The following is a 19,350-nucleotide window of genomic DNA, read 5'->3' on the forward strand; positions in this document are numbered from 1 at the left end:
AAATCTGTTTCAGAAATTTGGAAGGCACGTAATAATTATTACTATTTTTTATTATTGTTAAAATTTCCCTAGTATTAGTCTCCTTCATTAGAATAGTAATGATATATAGGATAGTGTTCTTTTTTTTAATTGTTCCTAAGACTTATTTTTTCATATTTATTACTTTTTTTTTTTAAGGTAATGAGCATGGTGTCGGGATTTGCACCATTAATTTCTGCAGGTATCTTTTCAGCCACGCTTTCTTCTGCATTGGCATCCCTTGTGAGTGCTCCCAAAATATTTCAGGTAAGTATTTTCATATTACAAGCTTTATTAAAGGAGGAGTTAGGTAATATATTTTAATTTAGGATTGTTAATATTTTTAAATTGTTTTCTTCTGTCAACCCCATATATATATATATATATATATATACACATACATATCAAGACTGGTATATTTAATTTTATGCATATGAATGTGAATATGTTTATGTAAACATCTGTGCATTTACATATTGTCAGTATGTAGTCTTTGAATTGTCTTTCTGGAAGTAGCAATGAGTTTTTGGTTTTTTGACATATTCTGTTAGTATAAATTTTTATAATTTCTTACTAAAGATAAGGTGTGTGGTCCAAGACCCTGTCAGAAGAATTAAAGCATCTTCTTTCTATTAGCATTATGCTAACCTAAATGTTTTATTTTACAAATATTTGAATACCTAATATGTACCACGCATGGTGTTAATTACTCAGCGTGTAATGATGAATAAGACAAATATTATCATCTCTCTTTAATGAGCATTTAACAAGTAGCTGATACTGGATAGGAAATATTTTTTATTACTGAATCAAATAAATGAAATATTGATTCTGTAGCTTTGTTCTTAATGTTGTAGTTGTAGCCAGTTAGTACAGAAAAGGCGTGGAATATATTTCTTAAAACAACTTTTAGTATTGTTTCAAGAAAAATGACTAAGTTCTACAATTAGGATTTTTATCTGCTTTAAGTTTAGGATTTGGACTTGGTATAAAGTAGGACATAACCTCTGTCATACTTATCAAGCTTCCAAATTTCTTCCCTTCGTATGCTGGCTTTTCTGATTCTTTCTTCATAAAAAGAATTTCAACATGGGGGTGGGGTAAGGTGGATAAAAACTTCTGGTATTCTAAACCAACTACCGTTCTGATTCTCGAAGTGTTTGAATCTCCCTTACACTTTGTAGGTGAAGCCATATGAGACAGGGGAAAGAATTAGAAATGTGGGTCCCATTCCTGATTAACCTGTTGTTAACTATAAGCAAATCTGTATGCCTAATTTCAATGTATTTCATTTTATCGTTTACATTTCTTCATTAGGCTCTGTGTAAGGACAACATCTACCCAGCTTTCCAGATGTTTGCTAAAGGTTATGGGAAAAATAATGAACCTCTTCGTGGCTACATCTTAACATTCTTAATTGCACTTGGATTCATCTTAATTGGTTAGTCATATAAATGGTGTGCTAACATAGATTTTGGTACATTTATAATATTAGCTCTAAATATTGAATAAATTAGAAATAAAATGTTGCTTTGCCTAGTATACTAAGTTAGTTTCTTTCTGATCAAATGAAAGTGTTTAAAAACTGCAAATAATAGCATTCAATACATATTTGCTAAAATTATTACCATTACTAAGTCTTCATTAGGGCTGGAAAGAATTCCTAGGTTCTTGTCCCTAAAACAAATACAATATTAGCATAAAGAAAAGGATTCCTTCCAATTTCTCCCCGAAGGTAGAGTCTCCACTGATCTAATTTTTGGCACTTTTGCCTCTGATCACAAGTGAGCTAGTGGGTCTTACACTGTTAAAGAAGACACTCCACTTTTATTAAAAGTCCGATGATGCCACCAGGTGTGAAAACTAACTCTCACATAATGTATTTTGGCATAGCTTCTTTTTGAGAACAAGTTGACAATATTTAGTAAAGTTTCCTTCAACCTAGCAATTCTGTTTAGGGATATGTACCCTACGGAAACTTGCATATATGCCCATGTAAGTGAATCTTTTTAGAGTAATTATAATAGTGAAAAATGGAAGCAACCTGAATACCTATCAATGGAAGAATCAAACTGCAGAATAATAATATTCACCAGTAAAAAAAAAATGAATAAACTTGTCTTTAATATATCAATATGGATGAATCTCAAATATAAAAAATCTAAAAAATAAAATTGCAGAATAATACATATGATATGATACTATTTATGTAACTTTTAATTAAAACACCCAAAACAGTACTACATAATGGTTATGGACTATATGTATATGTAGTAAAACTATACAATATCATTGGGAAGAGAATATACCAACTGTGGGAGCGGTAGAAAGGGGGTTTCAACTGTGTTCATAAGATTTGATTTATGAAAAGTAAAGTACATATGGCAAAATGTATTTATTAAATCTATATGGTGGATATAAAAGTATTCATTATGCCATTATGTAAAGATGAGAAATAATTTATGATTTTATAAAGTAAAAAAATGTCTATTCTGTTAATAATATGCCTCCTGTTTTTGTTTTTTTTTTTTTTTTGCAGCTGAACTGAATGTTATTGCTCCAATCATCTCTAACTTCTTCCTTGCATCCTATGCATTGATCAATTTTTCAGTATTCCATGCATCACTTGCAAAATCTCCAGGTGATTTTACGTTTTAAAAGTTTTATAAATGTAACAGTATATGATCTTAGAGAAGATAAAACTTTAACACATTTTAAAGATGTTATGTGTGAGATTAGCTCAATGCTCAGTCTGCTCTTACAGTTGAGTCAAATAAAGAAAGTCTTTGAAGATCTCTGTCATGAACTTTACTTGTAAAATTGTTTCTTGTTTTCAAAGCATTTAAGATAGCATAACTCTCAAATTTTGACTGACACTATGAATTATTTTGCTTTTTTGTTTTTATTGTTTATTTAGCTGATATCTATTTCAGAAATAAGAACATTATGATATGGTTAACCTGTTCAGAAATATTTTTAACACAGTTAATTCTGTGGAGTTCTAATGTAAGGGGTCTTTATCAACTGAAAAATACCCCATATACTTTTGGTTATGGGCTTTCTGTTAAAAACCATGACAGCAGTTGGACAGCAAGGAAGGAAGTGAAGGAATGAAAGTGCTATTCCTTTTAAGAATCTAAAAGTCTCTCAGAACAGAACAGGATAAAGTATAGGAACTTAGGACACAAACATCATAGTTCTAGTTTTTACTTCAAGAATATAGTAAGTGTAAGTGTAGCTATAAAAGGGCAACTCAAGGGACCCTTGTGTTGGACTCTTTGACTGTATTAATATCAATATCTTAGTTGTGATATTGTAGTATTGTTTTATAGTAGTATTGTTTTATGTAGTATGGTAGGTGTTATTGGAAGAAATAGGTAAAGGGTAACCAAAATCTCTCTATTATTTCTTACAACTTAGTGCGAATTTGCAATTATCTCAAAATTAAAAGTTTAGTTAAAATATATAAACTTTATTGTTTATATATGTTTCTATAATCAACTCTTTTTTTTTAGTAAGAGATGAATTTTTAACAATTCTCAAGAATATGTTGTTTGAACTATTTTGTGTATTCATTAGAAGATGGATATGTCTCATGCTAAAAATCAGAAAATAAAGCCACACTGTCAAGGACTCAGTTTGAAAACTATTAAATTTTTTTTTAGTTTTTTGCATTCACTAGGGTAGGTTGATTTATACTTTTTGGTAAAGAGTTTATTGAATACAAAACTTGTAAGATAGAATAATGTGGAAGTAAATCGATGTGCTCTCTTCCTGGCCATCAAGAATTATGAAATTAAATCATGATCAATAATGGTCTATGACTTTACTGTTATATATTAGCCACATACTTAATATTTAAAGCTCTTTTCGGTATAGCAGCCACAAAGTTGTGCATATGTATGTATCATTGTCTAAAGCAGGTGAGACATGTGAGTGACTTTTATTTATCTATTTTATTTGTTATTGTTAGGATGGCGTCCTGCATTCAAATACTACAACATGTGGATATCACTTATTGGAGCAATTCTTTGTTGCATAGTGATGTTTGTCATTAACTGGTGGGCTGCGTTGCTAACATATGTGATAGTCCTTGGGCTGTATATTTATGTTACCTACAAAAAACCAGGTCAGTAATCTTTTCTATTTAGTATTTCAAGCTAGAAACATCTAGAAGTTCTTTGTTACTTTTCATATCTAAGCATTATCTTTTGATACTTAAAAAGTATTTCATTTCCAAATACATGTAGTTTTAATGAAACAATTACTACAAGACTTTTTAGTCTATGGAATTTCATTCTTACCTATAGATTAAACTGAACTAATCCTATTTGTAGAAAAATAATAAATTCACATAATTAACATTCTATTGTACTCTATATATTTTAAAATTATTCTTGGAAAGAATTAGATTTGTTAGTACTGTAGTAGCTATTACCCTAATGAGCATATATATATATTAACTACTATTGTGTTAGTACCTACTGTCATATATACCATGGAATTCAGAAAATACTAGAAGATAAAATATCTTCCTACTAGCTTACTATATAGCAAAAAACATTGAACAAACGTATTTTAACTGGGAAATAGTCAAAGATTATCTGGAATGTGTCTTATTGATAAGTATTTGTATATCGTCACATAAGAAGATGATGCTAAGTTATATTACGATTGGTCCAATATTCAGTATGATAACCTGTAACACAGAAGAAAGATCCAGTGATACAGGTTTGAAAAATTTTGGTCCAATAGAATAGATTAGGAAGAAATTACAAGAGTACTTGCAATGTACTTGTTTTAAACAGTGAGGAAACATTTTGTAATTATGATATGACACAATGAGGTTTTGTAATAGAAAGGTGACTTTAGAAATGAAATGAACAAAGAAGGTATTATTTTAACCATCTTAGAAGCAATTATTTCTCTAACGTGCCTATTAAGTCTCTAAAGTAACAAATGTCTAAAATCATCATTTGGCATCCAGACTGTTTATTCAATAAGAAATAAAATTTGCTTGTTCAAGAAAACTGTTAAGTACTGTAAATAGTACTTCTTAACAATTAGAGATCTGCCACTTTCCCTTTAAACTTTTGACTATATAAACAATAATGTTTTCTTTATTTATGAAATACTCTTGAATTGCATGCACAGCATGTCTGCAGCCCTGTCATCTTAGTCTTTCTAAATTGTACTTTTTCTTTAAATGCAATTATAGTTCATATTAGCATTGTCTTAAAGTCATGTTGTGGACTTGAACTATTAAAAGTTCCAACTGTGTTAGTTTATTTTAGCAATTGACTTTAAATGTGAAAGCATTGTTTACTTCTCCATGTGTCTCAAATTGGTTAATGCTTGGTTGCTAATACTGGTGTTATGCTGCATGAACACTGTCCTCCCACAGATGTGAACTGGGGATCGTCTACACAAGCCCTGACTTACCTGAATGCACTGCAGCATTCGATTCGTCTTTCTGGAGTGGAAGACCATGTGAAAAACTTCAGGTAAGCGGTAAGGTAATATAAAGACATTTTGTCTTGGGTGACAAAATCACTTATCGTTCAGTAACGTTTTTATATGCTGATATTTCTTGAAAAGTTCTCTAAAAGCATAGAGCATTTTTTGTTTGGTTGGACTTGGGCAATTTATTCAAAAGCAAGGTTGAGGTTTCTTAGTTCTAAATTTTAGAAAGAGATAAATTATCTTCTGCCTTAGAAAAATGTTATGCAAGTTTTAGAGGTCTCTCATTTGAAGACTTTTAAATGGCAGGTATCATAAAGTGAACCATTTTTTCCCTTTGTGACCACTGAAGTTATATAACTACTAAGTATGAAATCCATAACTTTATTAAGGCACTAAATATTTTCATGTTAGTCTCTTCTTTCTCAGCATTGGCTAACTGGAAACCAGTCTTAATAATAAAAAAGCAATGCCTTAAAGACTCTTTATTACCATTTTTCTCAATAAATGATTTCATATTTTATCTTATAATAGTTTAATCAGTAATCAATTTAAAAACTATTTCTTAATTTAAGAGCGAATAAGCACCAGAAAAGAATTGCTGTACCAAATTTCTCCCAGTAAGAAAAGTCTGTGTGTATTTTTCTCGTTACTCATTTGGATCTCCCTCCTCTTTTTTTTCTAAAATGAAAAGTTCCTTGAGATCTTCAGCTTTGGAGTAGAGAGAAAATAGAAAAAGAAAAAGGCATGAGAGCTCTGGGAGGAAAACTTTAATTTCAGTGCATTTTAGATTGTTGATGCCAAGTATGGCAGAAAATAGAAATTATTCCTTTACGTAAAAAGTTGTATTCCAGAACTAAGAGTATATCCAAGAGTCAAAGTTAATTTGTCAATAACAAACACCTGTTGCGTTGGCTTATTATAGTAATGAGAATATTTTTTAAAATATGTTTTTAATAAATAAATAAAAATAGATTTTATTCCAATATGGCTTTTTTTTCTGGGTGCAGTATTATTACCTTTTATTTTTTTATTTTATTAAATTTATTTGGATGACATTGGTTAATATATAGGTTTCAAGTGTACAGTTCTATAATACATCATCTGTATATTGCTTTGTGTATGGCTTTCAAAATTTTCATCAGAATTATACACGAACATACTTTAAAGAAGAAAAATAGGTTTGTCATGAAAATCAGTATGTGCCCCACTTCTCATATTCCTATTTCTGTCATACCACAGGCAGCCACTTTCACCTCTTAGCTGTTTTGTTCAGTATCTACTTCATATTCTCAACTTGCCTATCTTATTGGACTTTTTAATTTTTAATTTTAGGCATTATCTGTTGATGTCTTGTATCCACATGCACTCACCACACACGTGCACCCTTCCCTTTATCTCATCCTCCTAGAATATTTTTACACCATCATTTTGTTTAGATCATACTTGGTATTTATATTTTTATGACTTTTCAAACATGATTCAGAACTAAGCCATGTGGTAAATTATGATTGCTTTTTCCTGTACAGCTTTTTTGTTTTCTCTGGATCCAATAAAAATTTTTTTTCTTATTTAACTTTACCACTATCTCAGCCTTCACCCAACTTGCTGAAAGATTTTGTTTCCTTCACTTTGTAGTTTCTATTTCCTTGAAGTGTCTTTCTCACTGTTTCCTGTTTCTTTAATTCAGGTTCTTGTATTTAGCCTTGTCTTAGGTTATCTGTGATCCTTCGCCAGGGAAGCTCTGCGCTGGTGGGTGGGGCTTGTCTGTGAAGCCCTTAATGTAGATTAATGTGGCTTTGCTGGTTCTTTGAGAAAGTTAAGTCATCTTAAAGGCTCTCTTTTTTTGATTTGACTAGATTTCCCAGAAAAGACTCTTTTAATCTTCTGCTTGTTGATAAATTCCTGGCTACTGTAGTTTGAGAGCCAAATGGGAAAGGAGCTTAGAGATCTCCAGAGATCTCACGGTACAGAGTATAACTGTTCTGATTTCCCAATTTAAAGTAGCTATTTCTGCCCTCAGCTGTTTCTGGTGTACCCCAGACCAGAGGCCCTCTGTAGCAAGTAAGCCTTGGCCTAACAGAGTTGGAGAGGGACAGAGACAGCTGCTCATCATGGTGACGGAAATAATTTGGGTTTATCTCGTTGCTTATATGCAAACTTTAAGTCGGTCCTTATTTTAGTTTCTTTAACACATTGCCCCTGCTGCTTCCAGAGACATCTACTGCCTCTAACTCCTAGGGATTTTGGTGATTTTTTTTTTTTTTTAAGGTGTAAAATCAGGTAGTTTCACAACTATCTCTAATGGTTATTTAAGATTTAGCCTTTTACTGATTTGTAAAATTCTTTATTATTCTTCCATCTGTTTTCTAGCTTTCATTATTTCAGTGCTATTGCATTATCTCCTGTTTGCCATATTTTTGTGGTTTTGTGCCTTAAAAGATTCTATTGCATCATGGATGTTTTTGAAGAAGGAGTTAAAATGAAGGCAGATGTTCATACTCTCATTGTTACTCAGTCATTCGTAATATATTTTGCACTGTACTGTTTTTGTTATGATAAAAATATATCAAATATATGTTGTGCTATGTTTACTATTTAGTAAAGATAGGGACTACAAATTAATTTCCCACAGTAGGTCATAGGTTAAGTTACCATAGCAAAAAGCTGAAAAAATACAGTGTCCAAACAAGATGTACATTGGTGTTATGTGATATTCCAGAGGTGGATGGATAGTTCATGGCAGGGAGGCAGATTTGCTGCACTTGGTCATTCAGGTCTCACATTCCTTGTATTTTCTCAGTCTGCCATTCCCTAGGAGGTGTTTTTGTCCATGTGGTCAAAGTCATTATAACACCCATGGTCTAGCTTATAGGAAAGGGAAAGTATGGAGGGTGGCCAGCTTCCTTTTTAAAGGACATGACCTGGAAATAGGAATACCATCTGTGCTGTAAATCAGTCACAGGGCCATTTTAACTGCTAGGGAGGCTAGGAAATGTAATCTTTAGCTGGGGAGCCATGTAACCCGCTAAAGCTCAGACAGGGAGACTGGACTATATTAGCAGTCTGGGCCACAGAGGGTAATTCATGTTTGATTGTTCCACAGCAGTTCACCCAGACAGAATAGGTTTTTCAGATAGCTTGCTAAAATTCTGAATATTAGTATATTTTTCAGTCTTTATTCAGGTTTTCATGCTTACTTTATGACTGTAATTAGGGACTACTCTAACAATTAATTTAGTGGTTAAGGCAGAATTTTTAGACTATTCTCTTTTTGTTATTTTAATTATATAAATTCTTGTTTTAAAGAACAGTTGCTAATCTGTTTGAATTTATAAAATGGATACCTGAACATTTTGTCATCAAACAGGATTGATTTCCATTTCTAGTCAAGGAAAATTAACATGAAAGTCATGTCACTGTTTTGTGTTTGCAAAGACATTTTAATTCAATTTTGGCTCTCATCATAATTAATTAGAATTAAAACTTTCAGCTCAAATAGAAGCCTTTTCTTCATCATAGGTGGTTTTTACTCATGATGACAGTTAATAAAATTAAGCTAGAATAGAGAGGGCTAGGAGTACAAAGTAGAAGTAATTATGATTACATCAAGCTAAGAAGGACAGTGACCTGTTTTTGTACATGAAGGCAATGCCATACTCTCAGGAAGTTTTGTAAACTCTGTGAAAGAAATGAAATATTTATTACCTTTAGACAATGAAGTTTTTAGATAATTTTTAATTAGCATGGTCATTTTTTTCTGTAATACCTACCAGAATCTTGATGTACAATCTCTTTATTTTAGAAGGACATTTAGTGTAATGTTTGTTAAACAACCTTCTGTTTCTGCATTTCATGTGTATCAAGAAACCCTGGTTAAAAGTCATCTTTTATCAGAATTTTATGGCCTGTGTCTTGAGGACAATTACATAAATGAGATTCTAGGGTAATAATGTATTCTTAGAGAAACAATTTAAAATCATGTTCATGTTACCAAAAACCAAAACTCTAATTTTGTTTTTCTTTTTAATCATAAATTAGGCCGCAGTGTCTTGTTATGACAGGTGCTCCAAACTCACGTCCAGCTTTACTTCATCTTGTTCATGATTTTACAAAAAATGTTGGCTTGATGATCTGTGGTCATGTACATATGGTAAGTGTTTTGTTTTCTATGTTAAAACATTTTTCACTCTGTAAATATAATTTATAATGTGGGGGGCTTTCTAGAGCTGAAATAATTTGACAAAATAAACATCTGTTGGGTTTGTTCGGGTTTTTTTGAAGGTAGTTATTTTTTTCAAAATATTTTTGCTGCTAAAACCTTATTTCTAAAAAGATATTAGAATTTGAAACCTTAATTATTTTTCTTAATTACTATGAGTAGATTTTAGACAACTATATTGCCCTTATAGAATGATTTGACTAAGCAAAATAACTTCTTGATAACTAAGGAGCCTAAATTCAGTATGTGTTTTTCCTTACTGATATTTTTCATAAAGTCCTAAAAACACTAGGAACATTTACTTAACAAAAAAAAAAAAGAGGTTGGAGGAGGTAAAAAATAGTGGTAAATATCTAGTATTGGGTATGTAAGAAGAGCACAGTGAATGCTGAATTTTCAAATTCAAATACTTTTAATTATCCATTCATTTCTGTTTTAATCATGAGCAAATTATTAAAAATAGTGTTAAACTTTTGTCCAAAAGTAGTTTTCTGGCATCTTGGCAATTGAAAACAGTCACTAGATGATGAATCACCTATTCTAAATAAAAAATTGGAGGATTTATTTGTCAGTTTAGCTTTTCTCCCAAATCTCTCGTGTTCATCTTGTTTTGGTTCTAGAAATGCGTTTTATGCTCCACATCCCAGCCTCTGCTAGAGTTGCTCTTCTGCTTGAATAGTGGCAAAGTCAAAGAAGTGTGCGTGTGTGTGCGTGCGCACATGCGTGCATGCATAGGATGGTAGGAGGACTTAGTAAGAATCTGATCCCACTTGGAATCTGTGGAGTTTTCTAATTTGTCTTCAAGTTGGGGTCTTGTGCACAAGAAATTACAAACGGGGCAATTTTCCTACTAGGAAAGATAAATTGTATTTTTCTTTTACATATTCATGTGTAATTAGGATGTACTCAAACTTATTTTTAGATTTTTGCCTTATACATTCATATGCAACACATTTTACATATTGCTTGCAAGGATCAAATAGAATTGCAAGTTAAAAAAGTCATTTCCTTCCTGTATTTCATCATTTAACAGAAATATGAAGAAAAAATATATTTATATTATATAGCTCACTTTGATTTTCAGTGATATTTCTAGGTTACTGAAAATTGATAACACATTTGGGAAAAACAAAACAAGCTGAGAAACTTTCTGCAGAAAAACAGAAAGTTCTTATTTTTCTCTGCATAGTCTCTTCTCTATTTTCAATAATTTCTACTTCCTCTCATTTACTTAGTGCCAAAAACTTATTTTTCAGTCTGTTTCTTCCTCTGCCTTCTACCAGCATCCTCTGTGCCTTCACTATTATATCGGCTCTATCTTTTCATAATCTTATGACTTGCAAAGAATTCACTCATGAAAGTGAAAATGAAATGCTATTGTTATGCTTCTCTCCTCAACTCTCAATGTTTAGGCACCTTGTTTAAGCCAATATACTAGGAAGATTTTTATAGATGTGGACTAGATTACTTTTTAATTAAACTTGTTATTAATATTTTTACCTTACAGGGCCCTCGAAGACAAGCCATGAAAGAGATGTCCATTGATCAAGCTAAATATCAGCGATGGCTTATTAAAAACAAAATGAAAGCTTTTTATGCTCCAGTACATGCAGATGACTTGAGAGAAGGTGCACAGTATTTGATGCAGGTGAATTTGTTATGCCTTTCAAATGACAACATTTTACTTTTTCGTAAGCTTTTAAAAACTTTTTTATTCTAGGTTTCATTCTTCATAATACAAATAGTAAATCTTTTTAAATATCTTTATTAAAGTGGACTGCTAATGTTTGTATAATTTGAGAGTTAAAGGGACTATAGAAATAATGTACTGTTGGCTAACAATGAAGAACCTTTTTATAAATTAGCCTGCTTCTCTTTTCTGTTTCCCATTCAACTTCCTGTTACACTGCACTAATTTTTTTTTTTTTTTGAGGAGTGTTAAGTAATGGCAGTCCTTATTTAGTTTTTTTTAATTCTAGCTATTTATTGTGTTTCTCACTGTGTATTTACTTGTTCTAAACTTAGACTTCTCTTTCAGTTTTGTGTACGACATAGTAGCCAGAATGTGTGATTTGGGATCAGTCCTAGGTTTAAATGCTAGCACTGCCACTTCCATATTTTGGATTTTGGACTGAGAAAGTTAATTAGCTTCTCTGAAACTCAGTTTCCTCAGCCTTAAAGGTTGTGGGAAGAAAAAAAAATATAGGTTGATACAGTGTTTGCCAACAGATTTTTATAGGAACTCCTTTCTTCAAAAAAAGCCCATTCTCTGTGTTAATTGTGGACCTACTTTGTTAAAATAGAGGTGGGAGGCTCTGAGTGATGTCATCTGAGCCCTCTTTGTTTTGTGTTTCTTAAAACTTGACAAACAGGGTTAAGAATATTCTAGGCAATCCTCAGGAAAATAATAAGTGAGAGTGTGTTGTTTTGCCAGATATAAAACCTAATCATAAAGCCTTATCATAAAACTATAGTATTATGACATTGTGATATTACATTAGTAATAGATCATTAATAGAATAAAACAGAGAGAAGAAATAGAGCCACTTTTATAGGATATTTAACATAGAACAGAGGTAGTAGCATTGAAAGATGCTGGGATGATTAGTTATCCACATGAAAAAAATAATATAGCAGATCCTGACAAAGACTACGCAAAAACTGCTTCCAGTTGGATTAAACACCTAAATGTGAAAGGTAAATTTTTTAAACCTTTAGAAGAAAATATAGAATAATTTCATGACCGTGGACTAGAAAAGTATTTTTTTTTAATGAGACACAAAAAAATCGAACTATGAAGAAGAGATCACTTATTTTTTAGGTAAAATTTAACACTTTGTGCTTCTAAAGAAAACATGAAAATGAAAAAGGAAGCCACAGAACAAAAGAAAATAGCATTACCAGCAAAAGAATATGGTTCAGAATATAGAAAGAAAATACTAAAAATCAATAAGGGGTGTGAGGAGGGAAAGAAACGAGAAGTAGAAACCTAAATGACAGAAGTAAAGATTAAAGCCACAGTATAGTTTTATTCCAAACCTATCAAGTTGACCAAAATTAAGCCTGCCAATACCAAGTGTTAAAAATGGCATAGAGCAATTAGAAATCTTTGAACTGCCTGGTAATGTAGATTGGACAGCAACCTGGCAATGTCCTGCAAATTTGAATATCCTAGGACATTCCACATACCATAGAGAAACTTTTACACATGTGGAAAGGCTGCCTGAAACTTCATACCTACTTCATTGGCCATAGTGAAAAAGAAATGGGGGAAACTTCAATCAATCACAGAATTGAAAATTGTGGTATAATCATGCAGTAGAATTCTGTGTAGTGGTGAATGGAGCCGTCCATATCAATGGGGATAAACATCAAAAAGTGTTAAAGAAAAATAGTTAAGAAAAGAATATAAGCAACATGAAGATATTAAAAATTTTTTAAATATGTAAATTTAAAATATATACATATGTGTGCCTAAATAGCGGAATCCAAAACTTCAAAGAGAGTTTTTATGTTTATTTTCTTAAGCTAAGTGGTAGATACATGATTATTTTTTACTTTATTTTTTATTCACTTTTGCATGTGAAATATTTAAATATTTCAAGTAGAGGTTGTTGCTAGCGGGTAAATCTTATTTGCTTTTGTACAATTTACAGGAACATTTTGATAACTCCTTTATGTATTTAATAAATGTTATGAAAGAAAATGTTTCCTTAAGTCAGTGGTTCTTAAACTTCATTGTGCATCAGAATCACCTGGTAGACTTGTTAAAACACAGACTGCTGGGCCCCACCTCTAGAATGATTCAGTGGGTCTGGGTTGAGGCTCGAGAATCTGCGTTTCTAACAAGTTTCCATGTAATGATGCTGGTAGTGGTCCAGTCCAGGTACTATACATACACTGATATTTACACTTAAAGAAAATATCTAGGATAAGGAAGTTCATAGAGATAGAACTTGATTTGATGTTACCAGGGCCTGGAGGGAGGTGAGCATGGGTAGTGATTACTTAATGGTTACAGAATTTCTGTTTGGAGTGATGAGAAAGTTTTAGAAATAGGTAGTAGGGTTGACTGTATATCGTGAGTAATGAATGCCAATGAATTGCACATTTAAAAATGGTTAAAATGGCAAAATGTTTTCTTTTATGACGCACAAAAAAACTTACATGTGTACACAAGTTTGGGAATAGAATTTAAAGTGTTTTAAAATCTTATAAAAGAAGTGATTCATTGGCTTTTGGGCGTATTTGCTAAGCATATTGAATTGCAACTCTTCATGAGGTTGCAAGAAAAACTGATTGACAGGACAATTCAGAAAGGAAATTAGCCAAATTTCAACAGAAACTTTTCCATAATTGGTAGAAAGAATTCAAAATTTAGTGTTGAAGTGATTCAGAACTATAACCAACGAGGCATGTCTTCCATTTGGACTTTTGCTTCTGGGTTTTAATGGCTGTTATCAAAATATATAACTGAGAATACCACTGTATAATTATAATTTTTTTGAAAGATTAAGTATATTCCATCATCTTTTACTAAAAATATGAAAATTTTGATGTCATTAAAGTATTAAAATGTACATTTAAAACCTTTCGTGTTTCATTTTATCTTTTATTTTTGTATATGTTTAATCATAAGTAACATATGATTAATGTAGTATATATAATTTATAAATGTGAGTGTACTGGATTCTCAAGAAGTTTGGGCAGTAAAGGTGCATAGTTTTAAAATGTTTAGACGTTGTCCATTTGGAGTGTCCATTTTGGAGTATCATTTAAAAAACATTTTGTTGAATAGTATATCTTTACAGTTGTATTTTTCCTGTGTTTTAGGCTGCTGGTCTTGGGCGTATGAAACCAAACACACTTGTCCTTGGATTTAAGAAAGACTGGTTGCAAGCAGATATGAGGGAAGTGGATATGTATATAAACTTATTCCAGTAAGTACCCTTATAATTCAGTAATGTGGTTCAGAAAATTTTAATTTTGAAAGTTTATACTGACTTTTGAAGCCTGTTTCTCATGTAATCTCTTCTAATAGAAACATAATAATGAAAATAATCACGTGGGTTATCTGGATTTTAAGTTGATGATCAATTAAAAATTTTGACTGTTCTTTATACATGTGAACACACACACACACACACACACACTCTCTCTCTCTCTCTCTCTCTCTCTCTCTCTCTCTGGCTTCCCATTTAAGTTAGGAAGCTTTTTCTCATCCCTACAGCTGTTGCTGAGCAGAATTCCCATGTGTTGTCAGACCCATCACCTGTTAAGTTATGTCATTATAATAATACCTGCTGAGTAAGGCTTTACTGATATCAACCTCAGAGGTTACGTTGTGCCCCTCTCAAATTAATTTTGCAGTTAATCATTTGGTTCATCCATTAAGTTATTTACATTTTTTAAAAAAGATATACTTATATGTTTTGCTTTTCTACCCCCTTGAAGTATAAGTTCTGAGTATACTATTCACTTTCAGTGGTATTTCCAATGATCTTTATCAGACAGCTTAGTTTTGATTTACATCACTTTAACTTTCCTTTTATGGTTTGTCTCGTGCGTTCTTTTTATTCTTTTGTAACTTTGTCTTTCTGATTTTACTCTGTTCGTGTTATTATTTATTTCCTTTACTGGAACTCCTGTTGTATCTGTATTTGAAAGGACATAATTATTTGCCTATATCAGATATGATAGTTTTGTTTTCATAGCTGCCTTGAAACATCTTTGAGGAAGTAACTAGATTTCATACTTTACTTTTATTTTTATTTTTTTAAATTTCTAATCAGTAAAGTATATAATCAATAAAATTTCCCAAGTAATTTTTAAATGCTTCTAGTAAAATTAAAGTTTTCCTGGTCCATCATATTGCTTTGACTCCTCTTGGTTTTGGGCTTGTTACCTTTTTGTAAGCATGATTTCATCCTACCTTAAACTAGTTGCCACATTGGGGAAAAACCTGAAGTTTTGCAGTTTCTAATTCTTTCAGTAGATTTGAGAAGAACTTAGATGTACAGAATTTATGGTCTTAACAAAGTTTCCAGAATTTAAATCTAGTTTTTTAGTTATCCTTGAGGTTTTAACATATATATGAGATGCTTCCATTTTTGTTTAAAAAATTAAAAGGACATATGAACACATGTTTGCAAATGCATACAAAATCTTAGGACTATTTTTTAAGTTTTGTAAAAAATTGTAAATAACTTAAAAATATACTTTCTCCTTTCAGAAACGATCATACTCTAAAATCTGCTTTCATTCTCAGTAAAATCTATCTTTTTTGTCTTTAAGTATTTCTCTTGGTTTTAAGGGTATAAGTTTAAAATAAGTATGGTAGAATTCCTGAAAGTTGTTTTTCCATAATTTGTTTCTGATAAGATAAAAATACAATTACTGCTTTAAACAGCTGCTGTAGGTAGAACATCATTACTATAAAGATCTACATGTAAGTTTAGAGGTATTATAGAAACAGGGAAAGGGAATGGTGTAGGATTTGAAACTAACAGTATATGGATCGCATTGGAATTTTTAAAGCATATTAAAGAATCAGATATTTCAGGTTGAAAGTAATTTTGAAGATCATATCTACTATTGCCTTTATTTTCCAGAAGAAGAGGCCAATTTTTGTGATTTTTTTTTTTCCTCCCTATTTTAGTGATGCCTTTGACATACAATATGGAGTAGTGGTTATCCGCCTAAAAGAGGGTCTGGATATATCTCATCTTCAAGGACAAGGTAAATTTTGGTTGAAATAAGTTTTTTATTTTAAAAATATAAATTAATTACTTTGTTAGAAAAATATATAATTCTTACCAGTTCTTCAATAATTTTAATATTTATCATTTATTATGTGTTATGTACTTATTGTATGTCAGTTTAAGATCAGATCTGTTTGGCTCCAGCAAAGTTTGTGTTTTTTCTTTGTACCAACCTAAATAATGGGTAGTGATCATTAATGGAGAGAATAAAATTCAATTTAAATAAATTTTAAGTGAAATAAACATTAAATATGATTGTACATTGACCAACTTTGTGAAAAGACATGATAAATAAAATACCAGAAAAATTTTAAATGTGTGCTAAATCATTAGATATTTTCTTGTTTATGAAAGTCATGCTTTGTATATAGAAGCATATTAATAATGAAAAATTAAACTTTGTAATATCATTTACTTGGTCTCCAGAAAAGATCCTGTAAGTCATTTTTTTTACTTTTATTTTGACTTTTTATTTTATAATTATAGATTCACAAGAAGTTGCAAAAATAGTACAGTGAGATCCTGTTTACCCTTTATTCGGTTTCCTCCAGTTATAATATCTTGCATATCTATAGCTATATCAAAATCAGGAAATTGACGTTGGGACAATTTATATACCTATTCATATTTCACTAGTTTTAGGTACCCTTCTGCGTGCATGAATGCACATGCCATTTATCATATATATTGATTCATGTAATCAGCACCATAGTCAAGATACGGAACTGTTCCATCACTACAGAGATCTCTCTTATGCTACCCCTTTTTAGCCTTCACTATACTCTTCCCTTATCCCCCATCATTAACCCAATACCCACTAATCTCTTCTCCAACTATATAATTTTCAAAGTACTTAAAAAACCAATTTTTTAAAAGTAAAGATTAAAACCAGTTAAAGTATACCTACTACTTTTGCAAACTTTATAAATAAACTATGGAAAATTTCATACCCTCTAATGATTTCCTGGTAATTTAAAAATTATAAAAGCTTGTTCCAGTCAAGATGGCAGAGTAAGTCTACTATAATTCAAAAATAAAAATATTTAAAAATATTATAAGCTTAAGAAATTCTGCATGCATTTTACCTTTATCAATTAATTCACCAAATGATCAAAATTAGCTAAGCCTAAATAGCTGAGGCAGATAATGAACTTTTGTCACTTGTTTATATACTTAAACTGTTTTAATCCTCCCACTCCCCCACCATTTTAAGGGTATTATGCAGTTCTGAAAGGAGTGCTTTGAGGTCTTTATCCGTGTAACACAAAAGTATGGCTTGCTGAAAATGCGTTTTCTTACTCTGGAGTAGGCCTTACAAAATACTATTTTAATTCTCTCTTGCTCTAACAGCGATTTAGGTTTAGGGTTCCTTTTAACTCTGTGTAATTATTAGTAGTGTTCCCTTTCACTCAAAAATATCCATTTGGCTAATAAATTATGTAGTTCTATAATATACTGAGATTTGAATGTGATTGGAACTTGGAGAAAATATTTTCATGTGTTTATAATCATTATGAAAATTGTTTTGAAATCCTTGTTATTCATCATTAGGATTTGGAGACAGGGGTTTGGTTTAGACAGGGATTAAGAGTACAGGCTTTGGAGTCAGAGCTGCGTTAAAAATCCCAGCTTTTTCTCTTCGTAGTTTGAGGCTAGGCAAATTTGCTGACTTCCAACCCTCAGTTTCCTCATCTGTTAAAAATATAATTACTTCATAGGGTCATTGCGAAGATTAAAAAGAAAATACAGCCTGTGAACCTTTTCGCATACTGTTGGCATCTAGGCTCACATAGGTTTTTTTTTTTTTAAAGAATTTCAAAAATTTTTTCAATTACAGTTGACATTCAATGTTATATTAGTTTCAGGTCTGCAGCATAGTGATTAGACATTTATATCACTTATATATGAAGTAATCCCCCTGATAAGTTAGTACACCCCTGATACCATACATAATAATTACAATATCATTGACTGTATTCCCAATGCTGTACTTTACATTTCCGTGACTATTTTATAACTGCCAATTTGTACTTAATTCCTTTACTTTTTGCTCCCAAGCCTTCAGTGTTGTCTGTCATCTTACATGTATATGAAAAATTTTCACATTTTACATTTTTTATATGTGTAAATGACTTTGAGAATAGAGTTGATTCACGTATCATACATTATTCCTTGCCTACCACATTCTTGTGTTCCACGAATCTCACTCATTACTGATTGCCCAGCACCTAATTCAAATGTCACACTTAGCTGTGGCTCAAGATATTGAAATGAACAGATTGTCACATTTGTCTATATAAGGAATCATTTATTGTAAACTTATTTCATAATAAACTTTGCTTAAAATTATCATTTAATTGATATTATGCCATGATGCTTTCTTTAATGATTAAAATAAGATTTAGATAATATTTGAATATTTTCATATCTACAGAAGAATTATTGTCATCACAAGAGAAATCTCCTGGTGTCAAGGATGTGGTACTAAGTATAGAATATAGTAAGAAATCGGATTTAGATACTTCCAAACCATCTGGTGAAAAAACTGTTACCCATAAAGGTAATTTTATTCAAACAAATTTTATTGAGGTAATGTTTTAATTTGAAGAGAAATGGCTTTTATTACATAACACAGCTAATAAAGTAACCTGTTCTCAAACTTGACTTTTCATTTTTAATAGCTCAGGTAAAATTTATAGCTTTCAAAACTGGCGCAAAATGATTACTTATTTAACTGGGTCATAGAACAGAAACCACACCAATTAATTATGTGCTCGTGTATGTTTTTAACGTATATTTGCTTTAAATAAAACATTTTAATTTGAAGCTTAGGTTAAATCTGAACTTGGAAAGAAACATGATAATTTTAGAGCGATGTTTGTGTGCGTA

At 31.2% G+C, this 19,350-nt stretch overlaps 1 protein-coding gene across 1 annotated transcript in view; it reads left to right on the forward strand.

Annotated features, from left to right (window-relative positions):
* Positions 1-19,350, forward strand: part of SLC12A2 (solute carrier family 12 member 2) — an 87,520-nt gene that overhangs the window by 55,272 nt on the left and 12,898 nt on the right. The window contains exons 11-20 of the mRNA XM_039848603.1: positions 178-285; positions 1,336-1,459; positions 2,558-2,659; positions 3,992-4,147; positions 5,423-5,522; positions 9,520-9,631; positions 11,208-11,348; positions 14,534-14,640; positions 16,359-16,438; positions 18,896-19,021. Coding sequence (XP_039704537.1) covers positions 178-285; positions 1,336-1,459; positions 2,558-2,659; positions 3,992-4,147; positions 5,423-5,522; positions 9,520-9,631; positions 11,208-11,348; positions 14,534-14,640; positions 16,359-16,438; positions 18,896-19,021 — 1,156 coding nt within the window. The remainder of the gene's footprint in view (positions 1-177; positions 286-1,335; positions 1,460-2,557; positions 2,660-3,991; positions 4,148-5,422; positions 5,523-9,519; positions 9,632-11,207; positions 11,349-14,533; positions 14,641-16,358; positions 16,439-18,895; positions 19,022-19,350) is intronic.

The sequence above is a fragment of the Pteropus medius genome, unplaced genomic scaffold (genome assembly GCF_902729225.1).
Source record: "Pteropus medius unplaced genomic scaffold, Ma_sr-lr_union100, whole genome shotgun sequence".
Classification (NCBI taxonomy): Eukaryota; Metazoa; Chordata; class Mammalia; order Chiroptera; family Pteropodidae; genus Pteropus; species Pteropus medius.